Raw genomic sequence first — 24,904 nt, 5'->3', positions numbered from 1 at the left:
GCGGTAGCAGCGAGGCGTTGCTCGAGTAGCCCTCCTGAAGCACTTGTGAGAATAGGTTCCTCCTTCTGCAGGTAGGTCTTGGTGCTGGCTACAGGGACAGAATGTTGTTAAGGTGAAGGGACAGTGACACTGGTCATGTTAAAATAGGTTCTGAAATAATCCGACGTCCTCCTTCTGCAGGAATTATAAGAACTCCTCACACTGCCCTCCCACCCCAACATACGAACGTTAGAGAGGCCGGATGATAGCACTAGCAAGTCAGGCAACAGGCAGGAATGATTGCTAAATGGACACAAGTGGACTTGACTTTCAATGCCTTTATTTTCTTTCCAAGGTCTCTAATACACCAAATAGAATATAATACATTAGGTTGTCACTAACATAGAACACCACAACAATGATTTTTTAATATAAACATCACTTAAAATCTAGATATCTGATGCTGCAAAACTTGACCCGCTTACCCTTCGCCGCAGTGATGGTTCACTTTCCTTCTTCTATACTTATTCCTTTGGCTTTTGCTCCCGAGAGCTGGCTGCTTGTGTGCCCCACCACTAAACAGCCCACGCAATATCCAACAAATTGCTGCGTCACATGATTACTATGTAGCCGTTGGCAACTCAAGAGTGGGCCGTTTTGATAACTGTTTCTTTCCTTACATCTCGAAGCTTTGGAACTCTCTACCCCTCTCATGTCTTTCCCAATAACTCCAACCTGGCACTTTCCCCTGTCTCTTCTATTTCCCTTTCCTAATCCTCTCCCTTAAGGCCCGGCCTCTATGTGGACATTTGTCCGTAACTGGAGCCTTCAACGTGAAGAAAGTACGCACAGTAGATGAACCTATGGAGTTGCAATCGTCAATGTCTCTATACACAGACTACATTCCCACTGCGTCAATGGCGTCCCACAGGAGCCCCAGTGCCTCATCAATTCATCCCCTTCTCCCCCACGACGCCAGTTAGCTCGCCTCAAGATAGCAATTTTCCTCACCCTTCATGTAGGCCTCTCCAAGCTGGTTTCCACCAAGTCACACGTCCGCCACAGAACTTGGGCATAACTGAGAAGGGAGGCAGAGCCTCAAGCTGCTCCAGAGGCGGCATCAACATTCAGCACCTCAGATCACAGCGGCCCTACGCCCTCCAACCGCTCGCTCCACACACTAGTGACAGCCCAGGGACCCAGGTGTGGCTGGGGTGGGTGGTGTTTACTGGGGGTCTTCTTCTTCTGGGGGTCTCCCTTCTTCGCCGTCACCTCCTGCTGTAGTATAACATGACAACACGTCTGTAACAGGAGACGTAAGGGCGAAGTCACCTCTGCACTAACGTTCTCCAGAAGACCATAGGGTGTTACGATATCACTTGCTCCCGCTTGTTAACGTTTTCAATTACCAAACTACCGCTTACCCCCTTCTGCCCAGAGTCAAACTACCCGTTAACCATTCGCAGCGAAGCAGAGACCTTGCCTCATCAAGGGGGAAAAACTGAACGAAACTTTAAAAATTCTTGCAACATATCCTATTTTACATCGTATATCTTTATTTCATGTTGGACGCTTCCAGCCATGGACACAAGGCCACATCAAGGGTGAGCCTTGATTGCAATATGGAAAGGGTTATGAAAGGGGGAGTTAAAAATAAACAAGGAAAAGCATTTATGAATTTTGAGGGAAGTGAAAAACCCCGCCTTTTAAAACGTGTCAGGTCATAGTTATTGGGAAAGACATGAGAGGGTCAGAGAGTTCCAAAGCTTCGACGTGTAAGAAAGAAACAGTTATCAAAACGGCCCATCAATGAGTTGCCGACGGTCATAATATGAGTTATATACTACATAGTCCAGTAAACCTTGCTCTTATCACAGCTGCCGCTCAAGCAAGCCTGTCGGAAGTTCATCTGTTCTCTGAAATGTGAGTTGGTTTAAGCTAGTCACAACACTGGAGTGAGACGGTATTAGCTCTGAGGTTGGGAACGTTACTGTAGGTAGTCAGGTAACATTATCCTCCCCTCCTGTGTAGGCACTGCAGTGTTGCCAGATTGCCACTAAAGGGATTGGCCATTTGTGGTCGTAAAGTGAAGTCCAGGTACTGAAACCGTAGTGTTTGTTGGCAAAGTCCTGCCCACGTGCAGTGTTGGTAGTCCTGCTCACCCACATACCCCCTCATACCTCACTCACATACTCCCTCACTCTGTCCTCATGTCTCACCCACATATTCCCTCACTCTATCCTCACGCCTCATCCACATATTCCCTCATTCTGTCCTCATAACTCACCCACATATTCCCTCATTCTGCCCTCTTCTCTCCCAGGATCACCATCCTCTTTACACACACACACACACACACACACACACACACACACACACACACACACAACACACACACACACACAACACACACACACGCCTGTGTAGCAGTCTGCCAACCAACATTCTCTAAATCTATTTCGCCACCATCATCTATCACTTCTCCTCCTCCTCCTCCTCCTCCTCCTCCTCCTCCCTCTCTCCCTCTTCTTCTTCTTCTTCTTCTTCTTCTTCTTCTTCTTCGTCAACAACCAGCTCTTGAGTGCCATCTTCCCACCAAAATTCTCCCTGTCAGTGAGAAGCTGCGTCCTCATTCCACCATCTGGTACCCATCAGGATGTGCTGATGTCTGCCTTGGTGATGTTCCTCTCGCCAGCCATCACCTCCCTGATGCGCCAGCAGCTTCCCGCAGCCGACACCTCACCCCTCACATACCTCATCGTCCAGCCTTCCATCTTACGTTAAAATGCTTCGCCAATATCGGGATTTCCGAACCCTCTCGAGCCATCTAGCGGCCCAACCCGTAACTCACACTTGTAAACCCACTAGTCACACACACACACACACACACACACACACACACACACACTCACACACACACACTTAGGAGAAAACACACTTTCTCGAGAGGTAATTCACATTCTGGCTGGTATCAGTGGAAAGAAAATATTTATATATATAAATTCTCACTCTGTACATTGTCTCGTCCATAAATATTATTTTTGGTAAATGAATTTCGAATCTGCTTCGAATTCAGTTCTTCACCATCAGCAAACACAAGACACCACAACACTCATTCTGGGGTCACTCCTCGATGACTTAGGATGATGACATGACGTAAACTGCTGAGACGAGAGAGAGAGAGAGAGAGAGAGAGAGAGAGAGAGAGAGTCAGTGGTTTCTGATATTCCACAACACGATTTTTCATCCCCCCCCCCCCCCCCATGATCACCATGGTAACGCCAGGTTCCTCCAACATCAGGTCCCTCCTGCAACGCCAGGTCACTAACTGAACACGTTCACTCTCATCAGCACCAGGTCACCCCAGAATTACCGTTCTAACAGCACCAGGTACTAAAACATCTACTCCACCAGCACCAGGTCACCCCAAAACATCCTCTCCACCAGCACCAGGTCACCCCAAAACATCCTCTCCACCAGCACCAGGTCACCCCAAAACCCTCTCCACCAGCACCAATCACCACCACTCCAACAACAACAGGTCCTCAAACATCAGGTCAATCAAAACAAGTCAACAAACAAACAGGTCACCACAGTGAAACCAGGTCACTTCATCAAGCAATCCCAACACCACCAGGTCACCAACACCCGGAGACCATCAGGTCCCCTCCTCCCTCCAACACAATCGGTCCTTCTCCACCACCACAGACCACCACCAGAAAGACCTCCTCCCCCCCCCCTCCCCGTGGAAGCCACGGACCACGGACTCCTCCTGAGGGCGCGCTCCTCCCGCAGGTGGTGACCTACATCATGCCCAACGGGGTGAAGGAGATGGTGGAGGAGCGGGTGTTGAAGGAGATCGTGCGGGGGATCATCCCGCCGGGGGAGTCGGACATGTGGGAGAACGTGGGCATCACCGTGCCGCCCCTCGTCCCGGCCAACGTCCACCTCACCTGCAGGCTCCTCCACGTCCAGTACCGCATCGACGTACGTAACCCCTGCCTCCCTCAGGAGGTACTACCGGGCGTGTGTGTGTGTGTGTGTGTGTGTGTGTGTATGTGTGTGTGTATGTGTGTGTGTGTGTATACATTTAAGGTTAAGATATAAGTATTCACAGTTTCAGTCAACCTTACATTCAACACCTCACTGTCTGCCATCTTTGCAGTTTAATCATTTGTCTTTCATTTATTCACATTCTTAACATAAATAAATAAATAAAAGAATAAGTCTCAGAACACGACGAAACAGAACGACCTTTCAGCGTGATGACCCGGTCTCTGACCAGGGTACGACCAAAGCCTAGCACGTCACACCCGTCCTGCCCAAAGTATCGTACCGTCCTGCCCAAAGTATCGTACCGTCCTGCCCAAAGTATCGTACCGTCCTGCCCAAAGTATCGTACCGTCCTGCCCAAAGTATCGTACCGTCCTGCCCAAAGTATCGTACCGTCCTGCCCAAAGTATCGTACCGTCCTGCCCAAAGTGTCGTACCGTCCTGCCCAAAGTATCGTATCGTTGACCTGGTATGGGGGGGGGGGGTAACTAAGTCAGTAGCCTCCTTGTATAACTTTACCCTCAACACTCGCTGCCAGGCAAAAAAGAAAATTTGTTGTTCGTGTTTTGCTCCTCAGCACTTTGTGTTGCGCGTTCCGCCAGTTAACCATGTTGCGGGATCCGCCACAGTCAACTGTGTTGCGGGATCCGCCACAGTCAACTGTGTTGCGGGATGCGCCACAGTCAACTGTGTTGCGTGTTCCGCCACAGTTAAATGTCTTGCGTGATCCGCCACAGTTAACTGTGTTGCGGGATCCGCCACAGTCAACTGTGTTGCGGGATCCGCCACAATCAACTGTGTTGCGGGATCCGCCACAGTCAACTGTGTTGCGTGTTCCGCCACAATTAAATGTGTTGCGTGATCCGTCACAGTTAACTGTGTTGCGGGATCCGCCACAGTCAACTGTGTTGCGGGATCCGCCACAATCAACTGTGTTGCGGGATCCGCCACAGTCAACTGTGTTGCGTGTTCCGCCACAATTAAATGTGTTGCGTGATCCGCCACAGTTAACTGTGTTGCGGGATCCGCCACAGTCAACTGTGTTGCGGGATCCGCCACAGTCAACTGTGTTGCGTGTTCCGCCACAATTAAATGTGTTGCGTGATCCGCCACAGTTAACTGTGTTGCGGGATCCGCCACAGTCAACTGTGTTGCGGGATCCGCCACAATCAACTGTGCTGCGGGATCCGCCACAGTCAACTGTGTTGCGTGTTCCGCCACAATTAAATGTGTTGCGTGATCCGCCACAGTTAACTGTGTTGCGGGATCCGCCGAAAAACTTTAAACGCTCTATATGCATTATTTTCTTTCTTGGTTTAGTCTTTGAATATAGAGTTATATCTTATTAAGTTTCTTTTCTGGCCTTTGGCGAGTCAGTCTGCGGATGGGACTCGATTACAATCATCAGCGTTGTATATATTTGTTAAGACGTGAGAGCTTCTCCCAAACACATGAGGGAGGCGTTCCAAGTGGTTATAACTTGAGGCTAACAGCCATATTGACCCGGGCAATAGATTGGCCTAGAACCCATATAACCAACACACCAACAAGTAATTACTGTGAAGCCAAAGTTATGGAGTGATTAGTCAGTCTGACCGACTTCAGGGCGCTGCTCCGTGTTTACCTTCGCGTAGGCCTGGGAGACCACTTACGGCTGGCAGTGCGGGCAAAGGGGGTGGGGGGGGTGAGGGCAGGTGTCGTACAGTGCGGCCGGCGCCACGGGAAATTGCCCATGTATGCAAATGACTGAGATTCACTGGGGGAAGCGGCACAATATATGCAAACAGCGGGTAAAGATTTTGATGCAGTGCGCTAGAATACTAAATGGGATTGCAAATAAAAGCAAATTCCAGAATACGAGAGAGAGAGAGAGAGAGAGAGAGAGAGAGAGAGAGAGAGAGAGAGAGAGAGAGAGAGAGAGAGAGAGAGAGAGAGAGAGAGAGAGAGAGAGAGGGTTGCCAATTGTAGCTATTCACACGATATACTCGGCGAGATGCATGAGCCTATGCTCAACTGAGTCAGGCAGCCGACGTATGAGGGAAAATCGAACATACACGTGATCAGTGTGAGGAACTGGAAAGGTTCCTGTTACTACATGTGACGCCTCGCGCTGCCTGGCCAAGTGGTCTACCTCCGTGTAAGAGGCCTCCTCCTCGGTGGCCAGGGACTACGGGTGAGTGATGGCCCGTGTGTGGTGGCGGGCGTGAGAGGGTTGGCCAAGGGCGGCTACGTGCACCGCCCACACGTACTGCTGGCGCTGTACGTTACCACACCACGCGCACCGTACCACCACTACAGCAAGATGATCGACTGAGGAATAATGAGAAATGTCCAGCGTGAGGGCGAGAAGTAATATACTGACAGAATTATCATTAGACAATATTTCGTTATATCTAACCTAACCTAAGTTACCGTGAGGGGTTCAAACTTGTGTGTTCCAGTGGTCCTCGATGTTCCAGTGGTCCTCGATGTTCCAGTGGTCGGTGTTGTGGAGTAGCAGAACTGCCGACCCTTGACTAAGGCAACACAGAAGCCATTCCTCATTTCCTCCTCCCATTCCCCGCCCATCACCACCACCTCAGCCTTGGGTCCCGCGCACGGCACCAGTCCTGAGAATAAGCGACGCCGTACGGGACACTGTCCAAGTGACAGACAAAACATTATCATTTATCTTTATGAATTATCAAGTTGAAAACTCTGGATTATATTTACAGAAACAGAAGGTGGTCGCCACACAGCCTCCCCCCACCCACCACCAACCATCGTCCGTGTACCACCATCGCAGCTTCCTAACTACATACCTAGTTTGTAGAAGATGTCGCAACTCCGTCTCGCTCGTTCACTGCCTCGAACAGTCACTATTTTCTCGACAATAGTTACCAGCCAACCTAGAAGCGATGAGTGAAGGTCAGAGACAATGAAATATACGAGTTGTGTCGTCATATGTAAAAATGCCGTACATACTTTCCAACCATGAAGTCAACTGCTTGATTATGACTCTAACGTTGGTGAAGATATACGAGGGGAATATCAGGTGTTGTTACCACGACTCACTCTCGTGGTACGTTCCCATCTTACCTGCCACACTGCTCGTACGTCGTGAGGCATCCATATAGAATTATTACCTGACAGCTAGAGACTGAGTGTGAACGAATGTGGACTTTGTTGTCTTTTCCTAGCGCTACCTCGCGCGCATGCGGTGGGAGGGGGTTGTCATTTCATGTGTGGCGGGGTGGCGACGAAAATGAATGAAGGCAGCAAGTATGAATTATGTACACGTGTATATATGTATATTTCTGTGTATGTATATATATGTATACGCTGAAATGTACAGGTATGTATATGTGCGTGTGTGGACGTTTATGTATATGCATGTGTAAGAGGGTGGGTTGGGCCATTCTTTCGTCTGTTTCCTTGCGCTAACGCGGGAGAGAGCGAAAAAGTATAATAAATATAAATAAATAAATAAATAAATATATATATATATATATATATATATATATATATATATATATATATATATATATATATATGTATGTATATATATATATATATATATATATATATATATATATATATATATATATATATATATATATATATATATGTTGGAAATGATCACTATTTTGCGCGTGATCAAGATATTCCTGAGTCCACGGGGAAAATGAAACGCGATAATTTTCCAAGTGCACTTTCGTGTAATAATCACATCATCAGGGAAGACACAAGAGAGATATATAAATCAGTTGATATGCATCGAAAAGACGAAGCTAGGACGCCATTTGGTAAACATGTGATTGTCCAAAACATACAACGAGCGTTCATAAACTTATCATTTTACAAATTTTATCAACAATAAATTTATCTAATTTGTATAAACCATCACTAATATTAAAATCATAATTCTTTGTGTATCTATTAACTGAGATGGCATTACTCCAGTCAATACAATGATCAAAGATTTTAACGGGACAAGATTCAAGTGCCTTGTTTAATCATGTTAAAAACTATGATCATTGTATTGACTGGAGTAATGCCATCTAGTTTATTAACTCACTCTATTACCAAGAGAAATATCATTGAATCTTCTATTACTAAACACACAAAGAATTATAATCTTAATATTAGTGTTGGTCTATACAAATTAGATAACTTTATTGGTGATAAAATTTGTAAAATGATAAGTTTATGAACGCTCGTTTAATGTTCTAGACAATCACATGTTTACCAAATGGCGTCCTAGCTTCGTCTCTTCGATATATATCAACTGACTTACACTTTTCTCTTGTGTCTCCCCTGATGATGTGATTATTACAAGAAAGTGCACTTGGTAACTTATCGTGTTTCATTTTCCCCGTGGACTCATAGGTATATGTATAATATATATATACATATGTATATATATATATATATATATATATATATATATATATATATATATATATATATATATATATATATATATATCATACAAACCTCTTACAGCCAGGATCGAACCCGGGACCCCTGTGCAAGAGGAAGGCATGCTGGCTGTTGGAGGTTTGTATGTTCTATGAAGGTGCGCGATCATATGCACTTTATTCGTATTCATATACCTCCGCGTTGTACAGTTAGGTTCGGTAAAACACTATCAGCTGGCTATGTGCGTCTGTTCGGAAACAACCAGTATAGACCCCGTTGCTCACCATTGTGAGACGAAGGGTATTCGAGTACTTAGTATTTCGAATAGTTGTTTCCTATTATACAGTCCCATAGCCTAGCGTAACGGTAGCATGCCTGCCTCTTGCACAGGGGTCCCGGGTTCGATCCTGGCTGTTGGAAGTTTGTATGTTCTATGAAGGTGCGCGTTCATATGCACTTTATTCGTGTATGTATATATATATATATATATAATTTGTTTATGGGTGGGGTTGTTAGGGAGGTGAATGCAAGAGTTTTGGAAAGAGGGGCAAGTATGAAGTCTGTTGGGGATGAGAGAGCTTGGGAAGTGAGTCATTTGTTGTTCGCTGATGATACAGCGCTGGTGGCTGATTCATGTGAGAAACTGCAGAAGCTGGTGACTGAGTTTGGTAAAGTGTGTGAAAGAAGAAAGTTAAGAGTAAATGTGAATAAGAGCAAGGTTATTAGGTACAGTAGGGTTGAGGGTCAAGTCAATTGGGAGGTGAGTTTGAATAGAGAAAAACTGAAGGAAGTGAAGTGTTTTAGATATCTGGGAGTGGATCTGGCAGCGGATGGAACCATGGAAGCGGAAGTGGATCATAGGGTGGGGGAGGGGGCGAAAATTCTGGGAGCCTTGAAGAATGTGTGGAAGTCGAGAACATTATCTCGGAAAGCAAAAATGGCTATGTTTGAAGGAATAGTGGTTCCAACAATGTTGTATGGTTGCGAGGCGTGGGCTATGGATAGAGTGGTGCGCAGGAGGATGGATGTGCTGGAAATGAGATGTTTGAGGACAATGTGTGGTGTGAGGTGGTTTGATCGAGTAAGTAACGTAAGGGTAAGAGAGATGTGTGGAAATAAAAAGAGCGTGGTTGAGAGAGCAGAAGAGGGTGTTTTGAAATGGTTTGGGCACATGGAGAGAATGAGTGAGGAAAGATTGACCAAGAGGATATATGTGTCGGAGGTGGAGGGAACGAGGAGAAGAGGGAGACCAAATTGGAGGCGGAAAGATGGAGTGAAAAAGATTTTGTGTGATCGGGGCCTGAACATGCAGGAGGGTGAAAGGAGGGCAAGGAATAGAGTGAATTGGAGCGATGTGGTATACCGGGGTTGACGTGCTGTCAGTGGACTGAATCGGGGCATGTGAAGCGTCTGGGGTAAACCATGGAAAGCTGTGTAGGTATGTATATTTGCGTGTGTGGACGTGTATGTATATACATGTGTATGGGGGTGGGTTGGGCCATTTCTTTCGTCTGTTTCCTTGCGCTACCTCGCAAACGCGGGAGACAGCGACAAAGCAAAAAAAAAAAAAAAAAAAAAATATATATATATATATATATATATATATATATATATATATATATATATATATATATATATATCCCCTATCCCTTGGGATTGGGGAGAAAGAATACTTCCCACGCATTCCTCACGTGTTCTAGAAGGCGAGTAAAGGGGACGGGAGCGCGGGGCTAGAAACCCTCCCCTCCTCGTATTTCAACTTTCTACACGGGGAAACAGGAGTCACGCGGGGAGTGCTCATCCTCCTCGAAGGCTCAGATTGGGGTGTCTAAATGAGTATGGATGTAACCAAGATGAGAAAAAAGAAGAGACAGGTAGTGTGTTTGGGGAAAGGAACCTGGATGTTTTGGCTCTGAGTGAAACGAAGCTCAAGGGTAAAGGGGAAGAGTGGTTTGAGAATGTCTTGAGAGTAAAGTCAGGGGTTAACGAAAGGACAAGAGCAAGGGAAGGAGTACCACTACTCCTTAAACAGGAGTGGTGGGAGTATGTGATAGAGTGTAAGAAAGTAAACTATATTGATATAGGTAAAACTGAAAGTGGATGGAGAGAGATAGGTGATTATTGGTGCATATGCACCTGGACATGAGAAGAAAGATCATGAGAGGCAAGTGTTTTGGGAGCAGCTGGGCGAGTGTGTTAGTAGTTTTGATGCACGAGACCGGGTTATAGTGATGGGTGATTTGAATGCAAAGGTGAGTAATATGGCAGTTGAGGGAATAATTGGTGTACATGGGGTATTCAGTGATGTAAATAGGGATGGTGAAGAGCTTGTAGATTTATGTGCTGAAAAAGGACTGGTGATTGGGAATACATGTTTTAAAAAGAGATATATACATAAGTATACGTATGTAAGTAGGAGAGATGAACAGAGAGCGGTATTGGATTACGCGTTAATTGATAGGCGCGCGAAAGAGAGACTTTGGGATGTTGATGTGCTGAGAGGTGCAACTGGAGGGATGTCTGATCATTATCTTGTGGAGGCAAAGGTGAACATTTGTAGAGGTTTTCAGAAAGGAAGAGAGAATGTTGGAGTGAAGAGAGTAGTGAGAATAAGAGGCCCTGCGAAGGAGACTTGTGTGAGGAAGTACCAGGAGAGACTGAGTACAGAATGGAAAAAGGTGAGAACAAAGGACGTAAGGGGAGTGAGGGAGGAATGGGATGTATTTAGAGAAGCAGTGAAGGCTTGTCCAAAAGATGCTTGTGGCATGAGAAGCGTGGGAGGTGGGCAGATTAGAAAGGGTAGTGAGTGGTGGGATGAAGAAGTAAGATTATTAGTGAAAGAGAAAAGAAAGGCATTTGGACGATTTTTGCATGGAAATAATGCAAATGACTGGGAGTTGTATAAACGAAGAGGTAGGAGGTCAAGAGAAAGGTGCAAGATGTGAAAAAGAGGGCAAATGAGAGATGGTGTGAGAGAGTATCATTAAATTTTAGGGAAAATGAAAAGATGTTTTGGAAGGAGGTAAATAAAGAGCGTAAGACAAATGAACATATGGGAAAATCAGTGAAGGGGGCTAATAGGGAGGTGATAACAAGTAGCGGTGATGTGAGAAGGAGATGGAGTGAGTATTTTGAAGGTTTGTTGAATGTGTTTTATGATAGAGTGGCAGATATAGGGTGTCTTGGTCGAGGTGGTGTGCAAAGTGAGAGGGTTAGGAAGAATGATTTGGTAAACAGAGAAGAGGTAGTAAATGCTTTCCGGAAGATGAAAGCCGACAAGGCAGCGGGTTTGGATGGTATTGCAGTGGAATTTATTAAAAAGGGGGTGACTGTATTGTTGACTGGTTGGTGAGGTTATTTAATGTATGTATGACTCATGGTGAGGTGCCTGGGGGCTGGCGGAATGCTTGCATAGCGTCATTGTACAAAGGCAAAGGGGATAGGAATGAGTGCTCAAATTACAGAGGTATAAGTTTCTTAGGTATTCCTGTGAAATTATATGGGAGGGTATTGATTGAGAGGGTGAAGGCATGTACAGAGCATCATATTGGGTAAGAGCAGTGAGGTTTCAGAAGTGGTAGAGGATGTCTGGATCAGGTACTTGCTTTGAAGAGTGTATGCGAGAAATACTTAGAAAAGCAAATGGATTTGTATGTAGCATTTATGGATCTGGAGAAGGCATATGGTAGAGGTGATAGAGATGCTCTGTGGAAGGTATTAAGAATATATGGTGTGGGAGGCAAGTTGTTAGAAGCAGTGAAAAGATTTTATAAGGCATGTGTACATGTAGGAAAAGTGGAAAGCGATTGGTTTGCGGCAGGGGTGCGTGATGTCTCCATGGTTGTTTAATTTGTTTATGGATGGGGTTGTTAGGGAGGTGAATGCAAGAGTTTTGGAAAGAGGAGCAAGTATGCAGTCTGTTGTGGAAGAGAGAGCTTGGGAAGTGATTCAGTTTGTTGTTCGCTGATGATACAGCGCTGTTTGCTGATTCGTGTGAGAAACTGCAGAAGCTGGTGACTGAGTTTGGTAAAGTGTGTGAAAAAAGAAAGCTGAGAGGAAATGTGAATAAGAGCAAAGTTATTAGGTAAAGTAGGGTTGAGAGACAAGTCAATTGGGAGGTAAGTTTAAATGGAGAAAAACTGGAGGAGGTGAAGTGTTTTAGATATCTGGGAGTGGACTTGGCAGCGGATGGAACCATGGAAGCGGAAGTGAATCATAGGGTGGGGAAGGGGGCGAAAGTTCTGGAAGCGTTGAAAAATGTGTGGAAGTCGAGAACATTATCTTGGAAAGCAAAAATGGCTATGTTTGAAGGAATAGTGGTTCCAACAATGTTGTATGGTTGCGAGGCGTGGGCTATGGATAGAGTTGTGCGAAGGAGGATGGATGTGCTGGAAATGAGATGTTTGAGGACAATATGTGGTGTGAGGTGGTTTGATCGAGTGAGTAATGAAAGGGTAAGAGAGATGTGTGGTAATAAAAAGAGTACGGTTGAGAAAGCAGAAGAGGGTGTTTTGAAATGGCTTGGTCACATGGAGAGAATGAGTGAGGAAAGATTGATAAAGAAGATATATGTGTCAGAGGTGGAGGGAACGAGAAGTGGGAGACCAAATTGGAGGTGGAAGGATGGAGTGAAAAAGATTTTGAGTGACCGGGGCCTGAACATGCAGGAGGGTGAAAGGCGTGCAAGGAATAGAGTGAATTGGAACGATGTGGTATACCGGGGTCGACGTGCTGTCAATGGATTGAACCAGGACATGTGAAGCGTCTGGGGTAAACCATGGAAGGTTCTGTGGGGCCTGGATGTGGGAGGCAGCTGTGGTTTCGGTACAGTATACATGACAGGTAGAGACTGAGCGTGAACGAATGTGGCCTTTGTTGTCTTTTCCTGGCGCTACCTCGCGCACATGCGGGGGAGGGGGTTTTCATTTCCTGTGTGGCGGCGTGGCGACAGGAATGACTAAGGGCAGACTGTGTGAATTGTATACATGTGTATATGTGTATATGTCTGTGCGTTTATAGATGTATAGGGATGTATATGTACGTGTGTGGACGTGTATATATATACATGTGTATGTGGTAGGGTTGGGCCTTTTTTTCGTCTGTTTCCTTGCGCTACCTTGCTAACGCAGGAGACAGCGACAAAGAATAATAAATAGATAATATAAATAAATATTTATCCCTGAGAATAGGGGAGATAGAATACTTCCCACGCATTCCTCACGTGTCGTAGAAGGCGACTAAAGGGGACGGGAGCGCGGGGCTAGAAACCCTCCCCTCCTTGTATTTCAACTTCCTAAACGGGGAAACAGAAGAAGGAGTCACGCGGGGAGTGCTCATCCTCCTCAAAGGCTCGGATTTGGGTGTCTAAATGGGCGTGGATGTAACCAAGATGAGAAAAAAGGAGAGATAGGTAGTATGTTTGAGGAAAGGAACCTGGATGTTTTGGCTTTGAGTGAAACGAAGCTCAAGGGTAAAGGGGAAGAGTGGTTTGGGAATGTCTTGGGAGTAAAGTCAGGGGTTAGTGAGAGGACGAGAGCAAGAGAAGGAGTAGCGTTACTCCTCAAACAGGAGTGGTGGGAGTATGTGAAAGAGTGAGACAGTAAACTCTAGATTGATATAGGTAAAACTGAAAGTCGATGGAGAGAGATAGGTGATTATTGGTGCATATGCACCTGGGCATGAGAAGAAAGATTATGAGACGCAAGTGTTTTGGGAGCAGCTAAGTGAGTGTGTTAGTAGTTTTGATGCAAGAGACCGGGTTACAGTGATGGATGATTTGAATGCAAAGGTGAGTAATGTGGCAGTTGAGGGAATAATTGGTGTACATGGGGTGTTCAGTGTTGTAAATGGAATTGGTGAAGAGTTTGTAGATTTATGTGCTGAAAATGGACTGGTGATTGGGATTACCTGGTTTAAAAAGAGATATACATAAGTATACGTATGTAAGTAGGAGAGATGGCCAGAGAGCGTTATTGGATTACGTGTTCACTGATAGGTGCGCGAAAGTGAGACTTTTGGATGCGCATGTGCTGAAACGTGCAACTGGAGGGATGCCTGATTATCATCTTGTGGAGGCGAAGGTGAACATTTGTAGAGGTTTTCAGAAAAGACGAGAAAATGTTGGGTGAAGAGAGTGGTGAGAGTAGGTGAGCTTGGGAAGGATACTTGTGTAAGGAAATACCAGGAGAGACTGAGTGCAGAACGGAAAAAGGTGAGAGCAAAGGACGTAAGGGGAGTGGGGGAGGAATGGGATGTATTTAGGGAAGCAGTGATGGTTTGCGCAAAAGATGCTTGTGGCATGAGAAGCGTGGGAGGTCGGCAGATTAGAAAGGGTAGTGAGTGGTGGGATGAAGAAGTAAGATTGTTAGTGAAAGAGAAGAGAGAGGCATTTGGACGATTTTTGCAGGGAAATAATGGAAATGACTGGGAGATGTATAAAAGAAAGAGACAGGAGGTCAAGAGAAAGGTACAAGAGGCGAAAAAGAGGGCAAATGCGAGATGGGGTGAGAGAGTATCATTAAAGTTTAGGGAGAATAAAAAGATGTTTTGGAAGTAGGTAAATAAAGTGAGTAAGATAAGGGAACAAATGGGAACATCAGTGAAGGGGGCTAATGGGGAGGTGATAACAAGTAGTGGTGATGTGAGAAGGAGATGGAGTGAGTATTTTGAAGGTTTCTTGAATGTTTGATGATAGAGTGGCAGATATAGGGTGTTTTGGTCGAAGTGATGTGCAAAGTGAGAGGGTTAGGGAGAATGATTTGGTAAACATAGAAGAGGTAGTAAAAGCTTTGCGGATGAAAAAAGCCAGCAAGGCAGCAGGTTTGGATGGTACTGCAGTGGAATTTATTAAAAAAAAAGGGGGTGACTGTATTGCTGACTGGTTGGTAAGGTTATTTAATGTATGTATGACTCATGGCGAGGTGCCTGGGGACTGGCGGAATGCTTGCATAGTGCCATTGTACAAAGGCAAAGGGGATAAGAGTGAGTGCTCAAATTACAGAGGTATAAGTTTCTTGAGTATTCCTGGAAAATTATATGGGAGGGTATTGATTGAGAGGGTGAAGGCATGTACAGAGCATCAGATTGGGGAAGAGCAGTGTGGTTTCAGAAGTGGTAGAGGATGTGTGGATCAGGTGTTTGCTTTGAAAAATGTATGTGGGAAATACTTAGAAAAGCAAATGGATTTGTATGTAGCATTTGTGGATCTGGAGATAGAGTTGATAGAGATGCTCTGTGGAAGGTATTAAGAATATATGGTGTGGGAGGTAAGTTGTTACAAGCAGTGAAAAGTTTTTATCGAGCATGTAAGGCATGTGTACTTGTAGGAAGGGAAGAAAGTGATTGGTTCTCAGTGAATGTTGGTTTGCAGCAGGGGTGCGTGATGTCTCTATGGTTGTTTAATTTGTTCATGGATGGGGTTGTTAGGGAGGTGAATGCAAGAGTCTTGGAAAGAGGGGCAAGTATGCAGTCTGTTGGGGATGAGAGAGCTTGGGAAGTGAGTCAGTTGTTGTTCGCTGATGATACAGCGCTGGTGGCTGATTCGGGTGAGAAACTGCAGAAGCTGGTGACTGAGTTTGGTAAAGTGTGTGAAAGAAGAAAGTTGAGAGTAAAGGTGAATAGGAGCAAGGTTATAAGTACAGTAGGGTTGAGGGACAAGTCAATTGGGAGGTAAGTTTGATGGAGAAAACCTGGAGGAAGTGAAGTGGTTTAGATATCTGGGAGTGGATTTGGCAGCGGATGGAACCATGGAAGCGGAAGTGAATCATAGTATGATGTAGGGGGCGAAATTCTGGGAGTGTTGAAAAATGTGTAGAAGTCGGGAACGTTATCATGGAAAGCAAAACTGGGTATGTTTGAAGGAATAGTGGTTTCAACAATGTTATATGGTTGCGAGGCGTGGGCTATAAATAGAGTAGTGCGGAGGAGGTGGATGTCCTGGAAATGAGATGTTTGAGGACAATATGTGTTGTGAGGTGGCTTGATCGAGTAAATAATGAAAGAGTAAGAGATGTGTGGTAATAAAAAGAGTGTGGTTGAGAGAGCAGAAGAGGGTGTTTTGAAATGGTTTGGTCACATGGAAAGAATGAGTGAGGAAAGATTGACCAAGAGGATATATGTGTCAGAGGTGCAGGGAACGGGTAGAAGTGGGAGACCAAATTGGAGGTGGAAAGATGGAGTGAAAAAGATTTTGTGATCGGGGCCTGAACATGCAGGAGGGTGAAAGGCGTGCAAGGAATAGAGTGAATTGGAACGATGTGGTATACCGGGGTCGACGTGCTGTCAATGGATTGAACCAGGGCATGTGAAGCGTCTAGGGTAAACCATGGAAAGTTTTATGGGGCCTGGATGTGAAAAGGGAGCTGTGGTTTCGGTGCATTATACATGACAGCTAGAGACTGAGAGTGAACGAATGTGGCCTTTGTTGTCTTTTCCTAGCGCTACCTCGCGCACATGAAGGGGAGGGGGTTTTCATTTTATGTGTAGCGGGGTGGCGACGGGAATTAATAAGGGCACACAGTATGAATTATGTACATGTGTATATATGCATATGTCTTCAAAGCAAACACCTGATCCACACATCCTCTACCACTTCTGAAACCACACTGCTCTTCCCAATCTGATGCTCTGTACATACCTTCACCCTCTCAATCAAGTAAGTGAGCTTGGGAAGGAGACTTGTGTGAGGAAGTACCAGCAGAGACTGAGTACAGAATGGAAAAAGGTGAGAACAAAGGACGTAAGGGGATTGGGGGAGGAATGGGATGTATTTAGGGAAGCAGTGATGGCTTGCGCAAAAGATGCTTGTGGTATGAGTGGCGTGGGAGGTGGACAGATTAGAAAGGGTAGTGAGTGGCGGGATGAAGAAGTAAGATTATTAGTGAAAGAGAAGAGAGAGGCATTTGGACGATTTTTGCAGGGAAATAATGCACTGGGAGATGTATAAAAGAAAGAGGCAGGAGGTCAAGAGAGAGGTGCAAGAGGTGAAAAAGAGGGCAAATGAGAATTGGGGTGAGAGAGTATCATCAAATTTTAGGGAAAATAAAAAGATGTTTTGGAAAGAGGTAAATAAAGTGCGTAAGACAAGGGAGCAAACGGGAACTTCAGTGAACGGGGCTAATGGTGAGGTGGTAACAAGTAGTGGTGACGTGAAGAGATGGAGTGAGTATTTTGAAGGTTTGTTGAATGTGTTTGTTGATAGAGTGGCAGATATAGGGTGTTTTGGTCGAGGTGATGTGCAAAGTGAGAGGTTAGGGAGAATTATTTGATAAACAGGGAAGAGGTAGTAAAAGCTTTGCGGAAGATTATTAAAAAAGGGGGTGACTATTGTTGACTGGTTGGTAAGGTTATTTAATATATGTATGACTCATGGTGAGGTGCCTGAGGACTGGCGGAATGCTTGCATAGTGCCATTGTACAAAGGCAAAGGGGATAAAAGTGAGTGCCCAAATCACAGAGGCATAAGTTTGTTGAGTATTCCTGGGAAATTGTTTGGGAGGATATATATATATATATATATATATATATATATATATATATATATATATATATATATATATATATATATATATATATATATCCTGGTATGTTACTTATATTATGGCCTCCGTTCTCCCCTGGTGACCTCACCTGGTAATCTACACTGGGAACCCTGGCTGCTGATCTGACCTGGTTGATGACCTGCCCTGGTTGATGACCTGCCCTGGCTGCTGACCGGGCCCGATGGAACAGCTGATCCTTGAGCCGCCCCTGCCCTCCTCAGACCTGCGGGTCAGCCTCCCGCTGACCATCGGTTCGGTTCCACTACGGAACCGCTTCTCATCGTTCCTTCCGCCGGGCGAGACCCGTAAACCAACGGGTCTTCCCGGCATCAACTACCCAAACTTCCGTAGGTGGCGCACCGCTCCTGTATAGTGACCTTGTCATGGCACGCACCCCACTGCAGGCACACCACACATCCTACACGCACTGCATGACACGAAGTGCTCGCGTTGTGCAGCACGCGCACCACCGCTACACCGGACACCAATATGGCACCATAGTCCTCTTACCTCATAAGACCTACACACTGTCACAATACTCACCCCACCCCCAACCCCCCTCCTCGCATGTCACGTCACTGTTACGATGTTACCACGACCCTATACAGTGCCAGTGAAATCACTGTACCTCGTCATCAGTGAAGCTATCCCATCCCCCTCGTGTGGTCACTGTGGCACTTGCCCCAGCTCTGGCGGGTCCTGCCCTCACACTGAGCCATGTCCTGGATGTGTTCAACTCGGCCGTGTTCCAAGCCTTCGTGAGGTGGAGTACGTTAACCAAAACGTCGGCTCGTTGAACCTGATGACCGACGGTACGATCCTTGAACACGACGACGGCACGACCCTTGGGCATAATGACCTGGGCTTTGGCCTGACCCCTGGGGTGTCGTACCGTCGCGTTGAAGGGTCGTACCGTCGTGTTGCAAAGGGTCGTACGGCCGTCCTCAATACGTTTAGGTTAGCCTGACAATGAGGAAGGTTGGAGCCGGCCAATGTGCACGACACTGCCAGCACGACAGTCGCCACCCGCTGCTCAGTGGCGGGAACACCTGCTTGCAGAAGATGTTTACTTTAACATCACTGATCAATTCACCGATGAATAATGAATTACCACAACCTCAAATCCATTCTTGTTGTTAGACACACTCACGTCTCCTCGTTTCTCCCTTGCTCACGGCAGCGTCGTACTGGTTCGGGGAGTGCATGTTCGGGCGCGAGGCGCTTGAGACGCAGTACGAGCGGATCACGGGCATGAGGGAGGACTACGGGCCCCAGTACAACGCCGTCACCCTCTTCGCCCCCAACTACATCTGCTACACGCCTGGCAACAACGTAGAGAACCTCTCCTCGTGACGACCTCACTTTCCGCGCGTCACGTGTGACGCTCCTACGTGGAGTCTTGGGGCCGGGACGTCACGGGATGTTGTCCTAGGATACTGAAGGACGTTGTCTCGGTGCTGGGACTGCTACGGGATACAGTACGTCAGTCCTAGGACGCTGTGATGCGAGGGTTGTGGGGATAGTGGGCGGCTGTGTCGTCTGTGGCTGTGGAACAGCATGACTCAATAACCTTGTGGTACCTACCACATGCTACGAGACCCTAGTGATGCTACGAGACCCTAGTGATGCTACGAGACCCTAGTGATGCTACCAGACCCTAGTGATGCTACGAGACCCTAGTGATGCTACGAGACCCTAGTGATGCTACCAGACCCTAGTGATGCTACGGGACCCTAGTGATACTACAGGACCCTAGTGATACTACGGGACCCTAGTGATGCTGAGGGGCCCTAATGATGCTACGGGACCCTAGTAATGCTGAGGGGCCCTAATGATGCTACGAAACCCTAGTGATGCTACGAGACCCTAGTGATGCTGAGGGGCCCTAATGATGCTACGGGACCCTAGTGATGCTAAGAGACCCTAGTGATGCTACGAGACCCTAGTGATGCTACGGGATCTGGTGATGCTACGGGACCTAGTGATGCTACGGGACCCTAGTGATGCTGCAGAACCCTAGTGACGCTGAGGGGCCTTACTGATGCTATGGCAGCCCCTAGTGTTGCTACGGGACCTGGTGATGCTACAAGACCTAGTGATGCTACGGGACCTGGTGATGCTACGGGACCCTAATGATGCTACGGGACCCTAGTGATGTTACGGGACCCTAGTGATGTTACGGGACCCTAGTGATGTTACGGGACCCTAGTGATGCTACGGGACCCTAGTGATGCTACGGAACCCTAGTGATGCTACGGGACCCTAATGATGCTACGGAACCCTAGTGATGCTACGGGACCCTAGTGATGCTACGGGACCCTAGTGATGCTACGGAACCCTAGTAATGCTATGGAGCCCCTAGTGTTGCTACGGGACCTGGTGATGCTACGAGACCTAGTGATGCTACGGGACCTGGTGATGCTACGGGAACCTAATGATGCTACGGGACCCTAGTGATGTTACGGGACCCTAGTGATGTTACGGGACCCTAGTGATGCTACGGGACCCTAGTGATGCTACGGGACCCTAGTGATGCTACGGGACCCTAATGATGCTACGGAACCCTAGTGATGCTACGGGACCCTAGTGATGCTACGGGACCCTAGTGATGCTACGGAACCCTAGTGATGCTACGGGACCCCAGTGATGCTACGGGACCCTAGTGATGCTACGGGACCCTAGTGATGCTACGGGACCCTAGTGATACTACGGGACCCTAGTGATGCTACGGGACCCTATTGATGCTGCGGAACCCTAGTGATGCTACGGGACCCTAGTGATGCTGCGGAACCCTGGTGACACTAAAGGGCCTTACTGATGCTATGGAAAACCTAGTGATGCTACGGAACCCTAGTGATGCTACGGAACCCTAGTGACACTACGGGACCTTAGTGATGCTACGGAACCCTGGTGATACTATGAGACCCTAGAGATATTACGGGACCCTAGTGATGCCATGGAATCCTAGTGATGCTACGGAACCCTAGAGATATTACGGGACCCTAGCAATACTACGGGACCCTAGTGATGCTATGGGACCCTAGTGAGGCTACGGAACCCTAGTGATGCTATGGGACCCTAGTGATGCTACGGAACCCTAGTGATGCTACGGGACCCTAGTGATGCTACGGGACCCTAATGATGCTACGGGACCCTAGTGATGCTACGGGACCATAGTGATGCTACGGGACCCTAGTGATACTACGGGACCCTAGTGACACTACGACACCCTAGTGATGCTACGGGACCCTAGTGATGCTACGGGACCCTAGTGATACTACGGGACCCTAGTGATGCTACGGGACCCTAGTGATGCTACGGAACCCTAGTGATGCTATGGGACCCTAGTGATGCTACGGAACCCTAGTGATGCTACGGGACCCTAGTGATGCTACGGGACCCTAGTGGACACTACGGGACCCTAGTGATAGCTACGGAACCCTAGTGATGCTACGGACCTAGTGACTACTAAGGGACCCTAGTGATGCTACGGGACCCTAGTGATGCTACGGGACCCTAGTGATGCTACGGGACCCTAGTGAACTACGGGACCCTAGTGCATGCACGGACCTAGTGTTGCTACGGGACCCTAGTGATGCTACGGGACCTAGTGAACTACGGGACCCTAGTGATACTACGGGAATCCTAGTGATGCTACGGGACCCTAGTGACACTACGGGACCCTAGTGATGCTAATGGACCCTAGTGATGCTACGGGACCCTAGTGATACTACGGGACCCTAGTGAAACTACGGGACCCTAGTGATGCTACGGGACCCTAGTGATGCTACGGGACCCTAGTGATACTACGGGACCCTAGTGATACTACGGGACCCTAGTGATGCTACGGGACCCTAGTGATGCTACGGGACCCTAGTGATACTACGGGACCCTAAGTGAACACCAGGACCTAGTGAACTACGGGACCCTAGTGATGCTACGGGACCCTAGTGATACTACGGGACCCTAGTGACCTACGGGACCCTAGTGATACTACGGGACCCTAGTGATGCTACGGGACCCTAGTGATACTACGGACCCTAGTGACGCTACGGGACCCTAGTGATGCTACGGGACCCTAGTGATGCTACGGGACCCTAGTGATACTACGGGACCCTAGTGATGCTACGGGACCCTAGTGATGCTACGGGACCCTAGTGACACTACGGGACCCTAGTGATGCTACGGGACCCTAGTGATGCTACGGGACCCTAGTGATGCTACGGGACCCTAGTGATGCTACGGACCCTAGTGATGCTACGGGACCCTAGTGAACACTACGGGACCCTAGTGATGCTACGGGACCCTAGTGATGCTACGGACCCTAGTGATCTACGGACCTAGTGATCTCGGACCCTAGTGATGCTACGGGACCCTAGTGATGCTACGGGACCTAGTGATACTACGGACCCTAGTGACACTACGGGACCCTAGTGATGCTACGGGACCCCTAGGTGATGCTAACTGGGACCCTAGTGATACTACGGGACCCTAGTGACACTACGGACACCCTACTGTGACACTACGGACCCTAGTGATGCTACGGGACCCTATGTGATACTACTGGACCCTAGCTGATGCTACCGAGACCCATCATGCTACGATACCCTGGGCTACGGGACCCTAGATCATGCTACGGGACCCTAGTGATGCTACGAGACCCTAGTACATTAGCTACCGGGACCCTAGTGATGCTACGGGACCCCTAGAGATCCATACGGGCCCTAGTGATACTACGGACCCTAGTGATGCTACGGGACCCTAGTGAACTACGACCTACTAGGAATACGGGACCCTAGTGCTGCTACGGGACCCTAGTGATGCATACGGGACCCTAAGTGATGCTACGGGACCCCTAGTAATGCTACGGGACCCTAGGTGATACTACGGGACCTAGTGACCTACGGGACCCTAGATGATGCTACGGGACCCTAGTGATGCTACGGGACCCTAGTGATACTACGGGACCCTAGTGACCTACGGGACCCTAGTGATGCTACGGGACCCTAGTGATGCTACGGGATCCTAGTGATACTACGGGACCCTAGTGACACTACGGGACCCTAGTGACACTACGGGACCCTAGTGATGATACGGGACCCTAGTGATTCTACTGGACCCTAGTGATGCTACGGGACCCTAGTGATGCTACGGGACCCTAGTGATGCTACGGGACCCTAGTGATACTACGGGACCCTAGTGACCTTCGGGACCCTATTGATGCTATGGGACCCTAGTGATGCTACGGGACCTTAGTGATACTACGGGACCCTAGTGACACTACGGGACCCTAGTGACACTGCGGGACCCTAGTGATGCTACGGGACCCTAGTGATTCTACGGGACCCTAGTGATGCTACGGAACCCTAGTGATACTACGGGACCCTAGTGATGCTACGGAACCCTAGTCATGCTACGAGACCCTAGCGATGCTACGAGACCCTAGTCATGCTACGATACCCTAGTGATGCTACGGGACCCTAGTTATGCTTCGGAACCTTAGTGATGCTATGGGACCCTAATGATGCTACGGGACCCTAGTGATGCTACGGGACCCTAGTGATACTACGGGACCCTAGTGATGCTACGGAACCCTAGTGATGCTACGAGACCCTAGTGATGCTACGAGACCCTAGTGATGCTACGGGACCCTAGTGATGCTACGGGACCCTAGTGATGCTTCGGAACCCTAGTGATGCTATGGGACCCTTGTGATGCTACGGGACCCTAGTGATGCTACGGGACCCTAGTGATACTACGGGACCCTAGTGATTCTACGGAATCCTAGTGAGCCTCAGGGGCCCCAGTGATGCTAGAGGACCCTAGTGATGCTACGAGACCCTAGTGACACTACGGGACCCCAGTGATGCTACGGGACCCTAGTGATTCTACGGGACCCTAGTGATGCTACGGGACCCTAGTGATGCTACGGGACCCTAGTGATGATGTGACCCTAGTGATGCTACGAAACCCAAGTGATGCTACGAGACCCTAGTAATGCTATGGAATCCTAGTGATGCTACGAAACCCTAGTGATGCTACGAAACCCTAGTGATGCTACAGTACACTAGTGATGCTACGAGATCCTAGTGACACTACGGAATCCCAGTGATGCTACGTGACTCTAGTGATGCTATGGAACTCTAGTGATGCTACGGGCCCCTAGCGACAGTGTGAGACCCTAGTGATGCTACGGAGCCCTACTGATGCTACGGGACCCTAGTGATGCTATGGAACCCTAGTGATGCTACGGGCCCCTAGCGACAGTGTGGGACTCTAGTGATGCTACGAAACCCTAGTGATGCTACAGTACACTAGTGATGCTACGAGATCCTAGTGACACTACGGAATCCCAGTGATGCTACGTGACTCTAGTGATGCTATGGAACTCTAGTGATGCTACGGGCCCCTAGCGACAGTGTGAGACCCTAGTGATGCTACGGAGCCCTACTGATGCTACGGGACCCTAGTGATGCTATGGAACCCTAGTGATGCTACGGGCCCCTAGCGACAGTGTGGGACTCTAGTGATGCTACGAAACCCTAGTGATGCAACGTGACCCTAGTGATACTACAGAACCCTAGTGATGCTACGGAACCCTGGTGATGCTACGGGACCCTAGTGATGCTACCGGACCCTAGTGATGCTACGGAATCCTAATGATGCTACGGGACCCTAGCGACGCTATGGGACCTCCGTCACCCTAGTAGTACAGCAACACTACTGGGCCTACACAACAGGCTCAGATCGTACAGTGAAAACGTCATATGCCTCCTGACATTCCTCTGGTGACAGCGGCCGTGGTACAGACTGAGGTAAATATAGACAAAGAACGTTCACTGTGACGAACATACGTCTCGTCCAACCTAACGCGAGGCCTTGTGAACGATGCTCAATCATGCCACCAGGAGGAAGAGATGATTTGGCATCTC

General features: G+C 47.8%; 1 protein-coding gene across 1 annotated transcript in view; it reads left to right on the top strand.

Moving 5' to 3' along the window:
- The window catches only part of LOC139764703 (arrestin domain-containing protein 17-like), a 395,778-nt gene extending 376,130 nt beyond the window's left edge, over positions 1-19,648 (top strand). Inside the window, exons 8-10 of the mRNA XM_071691592.1 lie at positions 3,775-3,966; positions 18,163-18,319; positions 19,153-19,648. Of these exons, the coding sequence (XP_071547693.1) occupies positions 3,775-3,966; positions 18,163-18,319; positions 19,153-19,325 (522 nt within the window). The 3' untranslated portion in view covers positions 19,326-19,648. The remainder of the gene's footprint in view (positions 1-3,774; positions 3,967-18,162; positions 18,320-19,152) is intronic.
- Positions 19,649-24,904: the final 5,256 nt, after the last annotated feature.

Source organism: Panulirus ornatus, chromosome 50, assembly GCF_036320965.1.
Source record: "Panulirus ornatus isolate Po-2019 chromosome 50, ASM3632096v1, whole genome shotgun sequence".
NCBI classification, from domain to species: domain Eukaryota; kingdom Metazoa; phylum Arthropoda; class Malacostraca; order Decapoda; family Palinuridae; genus Panulirus; species Panulirus ornatus.
The sequence above is the reverse complement of the archived record's forward strand: the minus strand, read 5'-3'. Positions and strand labels throughout refer to the sequence as shown.